Genomic DNA, 15081 nt, shown 5'->3' with positions numbered 1-15081 from the left:
ACCGTTTGCACATGGATGGGCACGCAGGGAGGGCAGTAATGCTGTAGAGCTCTGCTCATACATCCAGCAGAGCTCATCTGCTGGTGTCACGGGACTGACTGATGAAACTTTTTACATTATACAAAGTAGTAGTAACAGATCCCTAGAAAAGTTCACATATAAAATACTGTACAAATGATCACATTGATTAGGAACAAGGCTGAGGAATGGCTTTAACTAGTCTACTGATGCATCAGCAACAAGTATGGAAAAATTAAAACATGTGCCTATATTTCTCACCATGCATTCCCAGAGGTGCATCCAAGAATGACAGGCTGATTAAAATGCAGGCCTTCCCTACGCTGCCAGCAAAATTAGGAACTGGAAAATTTTAGGAGTAGCATTTCCCTGTTTTAAATTCACATTGAGTATTAATTGCCCAGCTGAAGTTTAGCAACTATCTGTATGTTAAAAAAAAGGTAACTGTTCTTGATACTAGAAAACGACATTTTCTTTGTAAACCAACACTGCAGAATTACAGAAGCAGCCAAGAGGTCAATAACCAGCAGGGAGAGAAACACCACAAAGCACATTGTGTTTTAATTTATAGGAATAAGCGGCCTCTCCTCTCTTTTCTTCCAGATATTGGTTTTGCTATCTCTTTTTGTGATAGACGGTCTATCCCTTTTTTTAGCAGAAGGGATACCAGAGTCACGACTTCCTGTTACAGTTTTTCTTTTTAGACCTTCTTCTTCATGCTGTTCTATGACTGGCCCATTCCCTCCATCCAAAATGTGCCTCACAGCCTGGTCCTCTGGAGTACAGACGGTGGTCCCGCTTTCACTGCTACTCAGATCCAGATCTTCCAAGTAAAGGATCTTAGAATGCGGCATATTTTTAATGAAAGTTTTCTCTCTCTCCAGTTTCTTACTAGGATGATGCTCATTCATGTCCACACCAGAGTCCAGACTGGTATCATTACTTTCTGTTTTTCTGCCCTTTTTCAGATCTATGAAAGAATGTCTGACTTGAGCGATTGGCTTTCCATCCAGGGACACAAACCATGCTCGAGGATGTGGAGACGGTTTTCCTTTAGAGAGTTCCAGTAACGTCTGTTCTGAAATACCCTGAAGTTCAGATGAAAATGGAGTCATCACAACTGCTTCATTCAATGTCCCAGGAACAGAGATGGATTCCAGTAGGCTGTTAGTGTACCGGCCCCAGTTGGACGTTTGAGAAGGCAAGCCCTCTTCACTATCCAAGGTACCGTTCTCCTCTCTGCAGGCAGAGGGCTGTGGGTGGGAGTGCACGGGCATTTTCGGCAACGTCTGCATGTATGTGTCACGATTCATGGGTTCCATCATGGGGCTATAGACCAACTGCCCCTTTCGTGGCAAAGTTGCTGATTTAGAAGGATGTAGTTGTTCTGGGGAGTGGAAAAGGTCAGAGGTTTGAAGAATAGCAATAGGTTGATTGTAAATATGCATTAGATGTTCTGGGATATGGGAAAGCCCATACATCTCCTCTTTCAGTGAAAGGTATCTGGTTTGGTCTTGAATGTCCCTAGGAGGCTGGGACATAGTATTGTTACTGTGCTTCAGCTGCTGTAAATGCCTAACTCCAGTATTAGGCTCCAATGAGTGGGCTGAATTTCTTGACTGATCAGTCTGACAGGATGACTGATAAGAAGCATCCTCTGTGTAGATTTTAAAGTTGTCTCGTGATTTCCCATCTTCTGTGTCTATGGACATCCTTCTCTGAGGGCTGTATGAAGAAATCTTCGGTGTGTATAACTGTGACTTATCCTCCAACTTAAAGGATCCATTGACAGCACTGATGTGATTGATGTGAGTTGTTGATGTTGTCTGGTCTTTCTTCATGACCTCCAGCTTAGTTGTATTCTTGTCCTTCTTTTGCGTCCGACCACATTTATCCCTACGCAAAAGAGATGCAAGGTGACTGTAGAGCATACCAGCAAATACCAGGCTGCTGACTACAGAGCTGAAGATTACACTTTGCTTAAGAAACTACAGTGTAATGTGATCTCACAAATTTAAAATGAAGCTCTGTGATAACTGTATGTTTTTAAGAAATATTAGGGTTGACAGTTTATCTAAGGAAACAAGTCTCAAATTAAACAGATTATTTTATAAATCTTAAATTCCATCCACACTCAGTTTATTAGAGCCCCTCTTTTTGCTTACCTGCAGTAACAAAGAAGAACAGCAAAAAATCCAATGATAATGACAACAGTACCTCCTAGTATGGCTGTAAGGAACACTGTGTGATAGGCTGTGATGTCCTTGGAAACCGCACTAATAATGGATTCTAGATTGTCAAACGAAACCAGACAAGAGTTAGTTCTCAAAAACAAATAATTCCACTTCATATGCAGAGCTGTAGCTAATTAACTGTACTTGTCCACTGATTTTGTGCTCCCGTGGCACTACGTTCAGCTGTCCCTTTTCACCTTGCTATTTCTGCAAACTAGAAAACATACAACAGTGATTATAATATAATGGATTATCCCAGGTTCATCTCAATTGCTAAAGGCTTATCATGACAACTACTCAATTCCAGTCAAACTACATTTATATTAGTTGATCAAACTGAACTTCGAAACATCGTCTACATTTTCTATTTCATGTTTGAATTTTGCACTAATTCCTATTTAATTTAAAATTTGGACATCATATTTCTCTGACAAGAATCCTTTTACATGAATTTGCAAAATATGCAACAAGTCTCCATAAAACAGAATCCGCTGGGACCATTTTACCCAAGACTAATTTTCATTCATTTCCTCCTGTCATACTCCATCCTGAACAGTAAGGATTACAGCTCTGCTGATTTTCAGATCTCCATAGCCACAGATCCCTTGCAGGCCTCTTCCAAAAGATGGCAGTAGTATAAACATATAAATTCAAATACAGCCCAGACTTTTTCCCCTATAGCATCTGAAACTCCACAAAACAGTTCTGTGCACAAAGGCACACTAGCAGGATTCAAACAGAAGTTATCCAACTGTTGAAACTTCACACCCCTTTTCCCTTTCTCTTGTTAAATAAAGTAATCAAACCAACAGCCTTGGGATACATCGTGACTTGGGTTAGTCAGTAATTCCTTTGCCAACTGTTGCAATACCTCTTGTTCCGGGCAGTGGAGCTGCTATCCAGTAGCCTAAATGTTGAGCAGTGTATGTCCATACTAACTGACCATCGGCTTCTTTTACCGTTCCTAACCCACGGCTTACCCAAGCACCTGAAAAAAAGCAAAAACACAAAACACCACAAAGGAAAGATGACAAGAAAAACTGAAACTTCTTTATTTATTTACAGAGCTTTAGCTAAACACACAGACTTTCCTTCTTGACAATTTCATTGCAATATCCCTGTGTGGATCTTTACTTTGAAAGAAAGCAACAATATTACTTGCTAGAATTAATTTAATATAATTTATTTTCTATTAATAAATGTCTTTCATAGATATGCATACAAATACTTTGAAAAATCCTATTATATAAACTAAGTATGTATGAAGTACAAGACAAAAAAAAATAATCAAGGAGCAAGTAATTTAAGCATATGAATATAGGTTTAACATTAGCTAGCAACGCTTAGAGGGAAAACATTTTAATCTAGTGAGCTACACTAGGATAAACAATGTTTGTCTGGAATGTTCCTCTCCTGGTGCCTGCCCCAAGGCAGTACTAGTTCAGCTAGCCCTCAGAGGAAGGTCTGTTGTTAGGACACAGATCCCACACCATCTGTTTGGCACTGCATGGGACAGGTATTATGGTATGCCAGCTTCTGCAGTTAATACAGTAGGCAGTAGCAGAAATGGAATTATACTTAATGCACTTGAACATGTTTATTGGGGGCCATCTGTGACATTCTAATGACAAAAACCAACCTCATATAAACAACCTTATATTTTCAAACTGCAAATACTGAGAAGGAGAAAGAACCAAGAGCTTTTCTCAAAGCAGTAACAACCAAAACAATAACCAAAGCAAAAGTAACCAAAACAAGTCTGATTCATGTAAGCCCTATAATTTCAACTTTCCTCCAGGGCTCTTCACCAAAGCAAAAGGAAAAACCCACCAGACAGGAAGCAAAGACAGGAACACACGTGCCACATATGCACGCATGCAGAGACACCCAAAATGTCTTTGGGCAGTAAAACTTGCAGCCTTCTCACGGTACTTGTGATGGCTGGCAGAGGGCAACAGCAGCAGCTGCCACCCAGAGCCCTGCAAGAGGTGAATTCTCAATTATCTGGAAAATCTCTCGTCCAGACCCAGGAACAAGACCAGACACAAGAATCTTCCATCCCTAACTCTCACAGGGAGGCAATAACAGATCCTCAAATTCTCCATCCTGTCATCTCTAAGGCAAGATGTCACTACACCACAAAACTATTGCTTTACAAGTATAGAGAGGGGCTACTTACAGGCAGATAAAAAACAACTCTCACATCTATAAGAAGCTATATAGTCTTTCCTGTCCTCTTCAATAAATTATATCTCCCTCCAAATATACTCCATGGAAAATAGTATGTATTAAGAAAAACATTAAAATGTGAATTATGAGTAAGCACATATTATCTGTGATTTACTGCCATTCAAACAGAAGGATATTGTTCTCAATTTAATGTTGCAATGCAATCTTTTTTTTCTTGCCTTTTTTTGTAATTCTATTAAAATCCACAAAGTACTTTTGGTACTAATGAGGCAAAATATTTAGTAAGAAGTAAGGAACATTCAATATACACCAACAAATTCTGTGTTTACAGCAGCTGGAATATAATTACAAAAGCTCATTTTCCAGGAACAGTCTCAGTACTATTATACTTCCAGTAAGCCCAGGGAACACTGCATGAGCAGACATGTGAAAGCAGTTTCTGGTTTTTTTTCTGAAGCACATGGCTCAGCCTACACAACATCAAACACAGACCCGTTCCCCTGCCTCTATCAATACTGACATGGGAGCTTTCAGCACCATTATGACACATCACCCAAGCACTTCAGAGTTTAAAAGTGTGTGTTGACATCTTGCTGAGGACATGGTGCATGCAACATCTTGCATGCCAGAGCCTCATTATTTGGGGTAGTGGTAGCTCTCCATTCAGCTCAGATGGGGGCCTACTGCTACTTAGGGATGCTCTCAAATGCTTGCTGTTGAGCTGAGGTGTTCAGCAGTCCTCAGCCACCAGACTCTTGGCTAAGAATGTCTTGTTATCACTCAGTTACCTTAGAAAAAGTAATTTTGCACATGGTAGATCCAAGGTAAAAATAAAAAGAAACATACTGAGAACAAACATCCAGAACAATGAATACAGTTGCTAATTTTCACTGCAGAGAAGAAATGAGGAAGTTGAGAAAAATGTCAAAAAGCCTCTCTCCCTTGACTGCAGTCTTCCTTATCCTCCCCTTAGCAAACAGCAGTCAAGGCTCCATGTGAACCCTACACCTCAATGAACACCCATCACAAACAATTTACCTTTACAGCACCTCTATCAGAGTTCACCCCGAGAGGAAAAACCAAACTTTTAATTGCTTGTATTTGGCCAACATGCCATGCTCCTGCTCTTCCCTGACACCTAAGCAGGCACACTGAGTAGGTCCCTCACCACTCACATATACACTACACAGGTTTGTACGCTAACCTGACCCCGTGCTGAGCTGCTCTTGCTCTGTCAACCTTCTGTTTTAATAACATTGTTGACCTAGTTTTCTGTTTAGTGAGTTAAAGCAGCTCAGCATAGGTACAGATGGAGCACAGGAGCTGGCAAAAGTGGCTCTGGCAGCAAGAAATTAAAATCCCTTGTGTTATTTTGTCAGACTAAACCTCTTTCTTTGATGAAGAATGCCATCTCTTATCAGCTGTTACGCCTCTGATGTCTTCTAGGTGTAGAGACAGACAATCTTTTATGCCAAAATTTGCTCCAGTCACTCTTTGCCCAAGGGAGAACCTAATCAATTTTTCATTCTCATGTTCTTAATTCAAATTAGAAACTGATCATCTAATGAGGAACAACCAAAGAACACTTTCTTGAACACATAAACAATGCTTTGTTACAGTCGGTGTCTTCTCCTGTACTTCCAACAGCTGAGTAACAGCTTTTTGCCTTAATACGATTAAGACACTTAACCTCTTCACTCACATACTTCAAGACGAAGCGTGATGGAAACTACAAGGTGCAGACTAATTAAGCACACTAATGCACACACTCCTAATAGAGGGAGGATGTCTAAACAAGGTAAGTGTATGTAGCTCATTACTCACTCTTGACTAAAATTAGACAGGAAGGGATGACAAAAGGTATAGGATGTTTAATCCCAAGCCATCTCTTCCCATGGGTACTGCAGGAACTGTGGTGTTCCCTTTAATAACTCTCGTTTTGCCTTCATTTCACTTTCTGAATAGCTTTTGTTAACTGAAGTAATATCTATTCCAGTTTTAGTGTTGAAGGATCTTTAGAGCTACGCTCCAGGAGACAAAGCATCCAAGTCTTCAATTCTGACTTATTTTCTTTTGAAAAGCCATTCACAAAATTACCAGGCTTAAAATTTAACATCACCTAAAACTGAATCTTTAGCCTCCCATGCAGAACAAAAATCCACTATATTAAAAATTTGTTCAACAGGAATACTAATGAATTTTACCAAAGCTTTCTGAACTAATAAAAGCAGGGAAATTCCTTTGAGCAATTCAAGCTAGTCAATCAGAATACAACACAGAAACCCTAATAAAATTTGTGACTATTTACCACCACCTGATACACTAATGCCATCACTGTTCCATGACACACTGTTCCATGGCGTCACGTGCTCAAAACTAGACACATGTGCTAAAAGGTAGAATAACAAATAACTCAGCCCACTAATAAATGTTGCAAAAATGCAACATTTGAAAATGTGAAATACACCTGGGGAGGAAAAATATACCTCCCAGCAGTGGCTGAGGTCAATAATCTCCCCCACACGGCATCCCAAGTGGCGGGATGGAGAAGGTGCGAATTCGTCACTCCGTCCACCCATCGGTACGGTTCTGAGTTGATCCTGTCCCAATTTTGGGGCTGACATTGGGGTGATATTTACACCCAAATTCGTACATTATATCAGCAGGGTATACGTGAGAGTGGGGATGACTATAGACAATTGTAGCACTTAAGTTAGTGGCGCAAAGTCCGTTGATTTACACCTGCATGGGCAGAGGTATTGGCTCCTTTTGTTTAGGGCTAAGACGTCGGGAGAGTGGGACCAGGAGGCCTCTGCCCCGTTTCGCACTCCGCCAGGCACCCAGATAACACCAGGTATCGATACGCTCGCCCAGTGCTGGCCACCTCCTCTGATGCCGAGTTTGATGCTTCCAGGCACAGAGCTGCCTGGTGTACCTGACCTGGACTTTGCCATCAGCTGTGCTCTCCTTACTCCCACTTACCCGTTTTCATGTCGAACGTCCAGGCGGGTACAGTGTCGCCGGGTTTGGCAGCACTTGTGGGAAGAGGAAGCGTGATCTGGATGGGACCGTTGACTTTCAGTTCCTTCCCAGACAAAAGAACGTTTACGCATATTGCAGCAACAGGAGCCAATTCCACACTTTTGAAGCCTGGATGTGAGAAATACCTTGTCTGTAATTCTCCATTCACAGAGTGTTTTTTAAGAACGTATTAGAATTAAGAATCTATCCTCATTATGACTCAAGGCAAGCCCTAATTCACACCCAGCTGGAGTCAGATTTCACCAACTTGGTGAAATAAAACTCAACATTTCTTCTCTTCCGAACTTTAAAAATCTTACGATTAAAATAAAAAACCAGTCATTTTTATATCAAATCTGTAAAAGAGAAACAGATTTTTAACCTATTGTTTCAATACAAACTGTAGAACCGATGATTAGGCAAAACCTGGCTTGGGGGTGGGAGAAGGGTTTTCTCAGATAAACTGATTACAAAATAGCTAACCTATGAGAAATATAGATAAGAATTTGTGTGTAACTGCAATATATGTAACATTGAATCAGACTGAAGACATGTACAAATATATCACTGTTACATTTCTATTTAGCTGAATATTCCTCTTAAACTTTCCCACACGGATTAACTTTCTAATTTGGCAGTTATAATTAACTGAAAATTTAATCCCAAGGCTTGTCAAAGCACTCAAAGGAAACGTTGCATATATAAAGCTTTACAATGCAGCCTGAAAGTTTGTTTCCCTTGTTTTCCTTACACTCATTTGCAAATACTTCAGAACGTACAGTATGACTGGATGGTGAGGGAAGCTGAAACAGAATTAGTAAGTAACAGAATAATGTTGAATCTATGCAAGCTGTTAGAAGCTGGTTGTGAGAAAACTCCTGGTGCATCAGATACCAATTAGCTTCCACCTGCCTTAAAGGAAGCCTGTTCCTTCAGGAGTACATGAATAATTTAAAACACATGCCAGACAGACTGAAAGGAAAACTCAAAATGGAGAAACACTACTTATTCTCTTATGCTTTACATTAAAGAGGTGTAATATAGATAAGAAAGATTTTTAAATATGTAGGTCAACATACTAATATATATATATAGATGATGATTTTAATTAAGTGAAAATTAAAGAAGAGCATGACAAGTTCAAGTAAGCCATGTAGTGGCCTCCTCATGCGCTGCAATACATTTAAAAGCCTTGTGGCTTCAGGTCCACTGGGAATATAGAAAGAAGAACAAAAGAAAGATAGAACTGCACACAGCACAGTCTACCAGAGATTATTTATGCAAATTAAAAAAAATTGGTAGAATGACAGGTAATAAAAGACCCAACTATATTTGAGCAGAGTTATAATGACTTATGAAACCCCTTACTGCTTCTCTAGTGAAACAAATGCACAGAAAACATCATTACAGTTGTGCTCTGTATACATAGTGACCACTTAATTTCAAACAGGTTTACACAGATTAACTGTCTGTGAGCCAAACCAGAGCCAAGCATTCTAGTGAAAATGCAGAAAACCACACAGCTGAAGTCAACTGCTGCAGTTTCACTGATATCTTTAGGTTCTCCCAGCTTACACTCTGGCAATGACCATATTTTTATAGTGTTTACTAGATCAGTTCCACAGTCTCATTAAATCCTGAACATACTCATATATACATATACATACATATATATATATATATATATGAAGCATACTCAGATGGAGTATTTCAGTGTAGTAAGACATGTTATGTTCTCATACTCTGTGGAAGAAGATAAAGAGTGACATCAGTTACTTATGTTTATAGCTTACTCCTACAGAGCAAAGCTTTGTGATTTATTGCAATGGAAGCTGGTTCAGGCCCTATTAACTCAAATATCTGTTTTTCAGAAATACTGCACACATATGAATTATAATCTGAAGATTTCTTCCTTTAAAAAATTCTGAACCTACTTATTTACATACCTGATTTATTTAGAAGAATTCCTGTTGTGTAGAGAAAGCTGTCCACTTTCAAAAATTGCTCTGGCACTGTCAGATAGGCTGTAACATTTGCAATATGGTGATTTGTTGGAAGTTTTATTAAAAATTTTGGAAACTGAACACTCGGTTGAGATCTGGCATCTGCAACAGAGTAATATTTTGTCTTAGCAATGGTAAAACACAGGAAGGATATTTTTAGTACTGTTCAGAAATCCATTTACCATAACAACTCATTTTCCCCACAGTTTGTGTATTTCTAGTCTAGCACTTGTCACAGCCACACAACGAACTGAAAATCTGGCTTTGATTAGATAGGTATTAGATGAGATTATGAACATGCTTTTTTATTTTTATGTGTACAGATGGTTATCACAAAGTGTTTGGATTATGGTCTGCATCCATTGAACTTACCAGAGAGTTTTCCAGTTATTAAGACGGTATCTTCAAACAGCCATACATTAGCTTGGCTTTGTGGGAACAAGGAAAGCGTCACGGATGAGTATACTGTGGGAAGGTATAACATCTGTTAACAACCTGTAACCTTAACAAAACCTGCAAGTTCTCCAGTTCTGAAGGAGTAGTAAGTAGAGCAGTTATAAAAGGAGAGTATATAGGAATAAATTACTCCACTTCTCCAAAGCAAGAATTGTACTTGGGCAGGAAGACCTCTATTGTATGTCTGCTACTGTTGTATTCCTTCTATGGATGAACAAGCCACTAGAATTCTTAAGAGTGACTCTCTTAAAAAAAAAAAAAAAAAATCATGTAACATTTTTAAGAGCATGTAATAGTTAAAAAGGAAACCTTGTGAGGAAACACTGCTGAAAGGAAGCTGCAACAACAGGTTATACCTGTTATACAGGGCTCAAAGCTTTGGCATTCCAGGAATCACTGAAGACAGTATGATTTTTGCCAAAACACATTACCAGCCCTTTGCTCCGTCTAGGTGAGCAATTTCTCAGAATGCACTCACGGTATCATAACATAACCTACTCAGAGTTAAAAAGGGCTGTTTTCTGTTCTACAATAACAAGAATTTTGACAAGTCTAACAGATCCTTCATGCTTACGTCTGCATTGACAAGCATCACCTCCCTTGACTGACTTCAGTCATTTTCAGTTGACAGTAACTACCCAGACTGCTGAGGAGGAAAGAAATTTAATTACCGGCAGATAGAGTTTAATAATAGGACGGTAAGACGCTTACGTACTTGGCATTCTCCCAGTCTTCCAAGGCAAAGGTGTCAACATGTAGCCATCCTTGTACGATACAATTGTTAAGCTTAACCCTAGTTTGTAGGGAACTTTTATTAATACTGCTCCATTGTTCCCAGTAAGAGTGGAATTTGTCTTTGTGTAGTTAACAAACACTTCTACAACCGCTTGTCGCAGGTACTGATGACTGATGATGTCATTTACTTGAACTTTTAATGTAAAAACAGATCCTATGGACAGAAAGAAAAAACAGGAGGTCATGATACATCATAACTAAGGACCATAATTTAAATTTGTAAAGAAGCCCTAGAGTTTATACTTTAGCTGTTCACCTGCTGTATAGTGGATCTCTGTCTCAACAGAGGGTAAGCTCTGGCCAAATGCTGGGGTAACCCTACAATTATATACCACAGAGAATGAGACAAAAAACCTTGAGATGGGGCACAAAGGTGCCAAAGCGTGCTTATTGAATTCAGCCAATATCACACTAACCAGTTAAAATAAACAAAAACAAATTTTAAGCAATTCTTCCCCTTTCATTTGAGCTTGAACAATGTATCTGTCACAGCATGAGATTCAATGTTCCTTGCAAGTGCTCTGCAATATCACAAATAATACTGATGGGTTTGTTACCCAAGTGTAACCCTTGGCTTGGGTCACACATTTAAAGATGCATCTTGAGTTTCTAAAAACAGACAACCTAATGTCTACAGACTCTGTGATAACACATTTATTTTTACATGCATAAAATTATTATCAAGTAATCAAATGCATCCAGGCACGCTGACTGTTTTCATCTATCATCTTCCACCAAATTCACACTTCTGGTCTGTGTTTTCACCTTTCTGTGTTGCAACTTCTACATATTAATTGTCTACTGCTAATTAGGGGATCTGACATTCCTTTACGATACTTAGGGTCTTGCAGAGATCATCATCACAGTGGTTGAACAGTGAGTTGAAAATACTCTGCCTGAACCATAGTCTCATGATACTCTGAATTACATTCAATTTCTCTCCCACCTTGACTGTAAATAAATTACTAGGGAGTCTTCTCATATAGACAGCAGGTACATGAAGATGGATGGAATTCCATGTTATTTCCAGTGTGAAATTAAGTTATTATATATGATATCAATGGACTACCATTAAAAACATTTCAAATAATATCAATTTTCCAGTATTTTGGTTACAGGTGTGCTACTACTCAAGACCATTGCACTACTTTATACACAAATATTTTCCAATACATTAATTATGAATATGCATTTCTATTCAGGCCAAACGTCAGGCTAATTTATTTGAAACTTATCTACATAAAATTTAGTTCAGTGTCCTTATGGTGTCTCCTCTATAATTGAGATTGACATTTAACCAAGAGATTACTACCACTGACCTTGATTTAAGTGAAAAGACCTTGAGAAGCCGAGCACAATCCTAAAAACACCAAACCAGTACATAATGAAGACATCCAATTCAGGCCTCTCTGAAATAAATATTTATTTACATCTATTGTATACAGGGAGCATACCATACATTCCAGAAAAAAAAAAAAAATTACCTGCACACACTAAAAGTTACATTGGCCTTAATTTATTACTGTTGATCATATACACAACAAAAATGTATCAGCAGAGCCAGTTTGATTCTCTACAGTGTTATTGAAAAAAAATCTCCATCTCTTTGTGCAAATTAATATATACTTTAAAAAAAAAAAATTATCCCAGTGGTACGCAGAAATATTCTGACTGAATTAAACAGAAAATGCACAATAATCTGAGAACAAGGTCATCTTTTTTCCTGATGCATGATATTTAAATAATAAAATTGCTTTTAAATTGCTGTTGCTAGAGGGTTTTTAAACAACATAATGATTAAAAAAAGAACTATGTCATGCAAGCAAATTATGGCTACTAAACATCTTCCAAGCATTGGTCCAGTTACACATATACTAGCATGATTTCTATGGTTTCCAAACTTGGAAGACAGGTGATTGGCCATTGGCCAATGACTATTTAGAAGGCCACTAAATAGGGAAATCAGACTACATACAATATTCTGATCCTGTAATCATCTGAAGGCCAGAAGTACCCCATCAAATGGTATTTTAAAAATAAGAAATTCAGCAGTACAGAATTCAAGCTTATGCCAGTAGGAACCAACACCAGAAAAGCCTGCTTATAAACTAGTATTTTAACAGCAAGAATCAAGTCTGGAGAAAACGAGCCTAGTAGTAACAGCTGAAATAAGTAATGAAAAAATTAAAACCTAGATTCTACTCAGAAAGACTCTATCTTTTCACACTTTAAATCTTTATTTTTCCATTTTCTACTAACAAAAAGACTAATGAAAACACAGGTGTGGGGGAACCACTACACTCCTCCCCTGGCTGTTAGTAAATAGAAAGGTTATCTTGTGTAAAAGTATTTCTCTCTCTCATTTCCTTCAGGTAGATGTATTTAACCCCAATTTTTTAGAAGCTTTTGTATAAAAACACCTGAACACAACAGACTGCAAAAATGTAGAAAGCTATACTATTCACACTTTTTTTAGTGAACTGACAAATGTCCTTGGCTGCTTTTAGCCACGTTCAACTTTCATTACTTCTTTCTCCTTTGGGTTCAGAAATTGCCACAGCATTTTTCAGAACTGATCCTCTGCCTGAAGCAGAGTTGAGAAGATGCAGAAGAGCAGCTGTAAATGCAGACTGAAATCCTGAGGGGTCACCGAGGCCCAGGTCTCCCATGTGAAAACAGCCACAGTCTTAGACAATACAGGGTCTAGAAGAGCAATTACCTGGGTATTACTGTCACATGTAAGTAGGAGTTACTCAAGTGAAAAACACTCACTTCACACCTGCTAATATTAAGACAAAGATTAAAGGGGACTCAATTAATGGCTCTTATTGCTTTTGGCCTTATCTTTTGTGCTAACACAAGTCTTCCTGACAGGAGAAAGCATTCCAATCAGCTGGGAGCTGTTCTCTCCCTGGAAGTTATATATATATAAGCAAATCATTTAGGTTTTCTAATGTCAACCACAATCAACTCTATCACTTGAAGTTTGTGTGCAACAGTTTTGGAGAGGCATTAAAAAAAATAATTCCTCTTTCCATTTCCAATTTTCCATCCCAAAAATTCCAGTGCAGAAAACAAAAGCTCACAGTGTTATGCCTCTGATTTCAAATGCCAGTGAAATGACAATACACAAAAAAATCCCAGTTAAAAATGCCAGGATCCAACAGTAACATCAGTTTTTTCTCCTCCCAGTCACGTTTCACTATTGTTTTGTACAAAGTGGAGCATTACCAGAGCCCCCTAGAGCAGGCCAGCTTAGTTAAAAGCAAATCATAAGGCCCTAGGAGCTCAGAGTGGGTGTGCGGTGGTGCTCCAACATGTATGACTGATCTGTACCTTTCCAAACTTGACAGTCCTTGACCAACTCTCCTTAAACCAACTCCCTCACAAGCATTTAATGGGCAAATTTATCAGACATACTTAATGGCATTAAGTTATTAACAATGTCACATTAACACTCACAACATCTAATTTGCAAACAAAGGTTCTGCTTTTTTGTTTTCTTTTATAAAGGTCTAAACACACAAGTCCTTAAGCACACTTTTAAGTCTCAAATATCACAGTGACAGTGGTACGATTTTTTAAATGACAATAAAATGTACTGAAAAACATTTCAGACAAAAAAAAAAATGAATGGTTGGTTAGCTGTGTAACATAACCAAAGCTGATAAACTAAACAGTAGATGAAACCAGTGCTTTTTTCTGGTCATGAAGACTTGCCAAACACAAGTGGGTCAGCTGTATCTCAGTGTTAAACAGATTTGACAGAACTCCTACAATTAGAAGAAAGAACTCAGTCTTAGCTAATTTGATTTGTGCTGCCTCAGAGGAAGGGAGATTTGTTTCTTGGCAAGTTCACTGGAAATGCCAGCTTCTACAACATTTAAACATTTGCTGATAAATGTTCGTACAAATGCAGCAGTTATTTAGACAGAGGGAAGCAAGGCCTTCTACCACATTTAGCTATCTCAGAAATGTCAGGCTAAAATGACACTGTTTCTTCCAGCAACAACACCTAATGCCCAGAATTTGGCTTCACATGGCTGTCCTAACTCTGAAATCATGTCACAGAATTACGTCAAAAAATTGCTTGGAATTGCAATCTGGGTACAAAACAGAACAGCGGGAAAAAAAAAAAATAAATCTGTTTATAATACTTCTGTGTAATTTGTTCTTAATTCTTGACCTGTAGGTAAGTGTCATGTGGTTACCATATTTAGCTGAGATTTAATTAACATGGTCAAGACCCACAAAATTACAGGCACCCATATATTCCAGACTACCCATCTGATTAACTGTGGGCTACAGCAGGGAGGGCACACGCCTGGCACCAGCCGGGACACATCTCCTGCACTTTGGGTAGC

General features: G+C 38.6%; 1 protein-coding gene across 1 annotated transcript; it reads right to left on the bottom strand.

The window, feature by feature from the left end:
- Window positions 1-443: 443 nt before the first annotated feature.
- Window positions 444-10902, bottom strand: FAM171B (family with sequence similarity 171, member B). The gene is made up of 7 exons (XM_008948202.1): window positions 10638-10902; window positions 9839-9931; window positions 9410-9568; window positions 7425-7592; window positions 3124-3240; window positions 2184-2307; window positions 444-1914 (listed from the first exon to the last, which is right to left on the bottom strand). The coding sequence occupies exons 1-7, from the start codon at window positions 10900-10902 to the stop codon at window positions 579-581; spliced, it is 2262 nt and encodes a 753-aa protein (XP_008946450.1). The 3' UTR covers window positions 444-578.
- Between the last annotated feature and the right edge of the window lie 4179 nt (window positions 10903-15081).

This window comes from Merops nubicus, unplaced genomic scaffold, assembly GCF_000691845.1.
Source record: "Merops nubicus isolate BGI_N331 unplaced genomic scaffold, ASM69184v1 scaffold17799, whole genome shotgun sequence".
Classification (NCBI taxonomy): Eukaryota; Metazoa; Chordata; class Aves; order Coraciiformes; family Meropidae; genus Merops; species Merops nubicus.
Note: the sequence above shows the minus strand (reverse complement) of the source record. Positions and strands in the feature narration are given on the sequence as shown.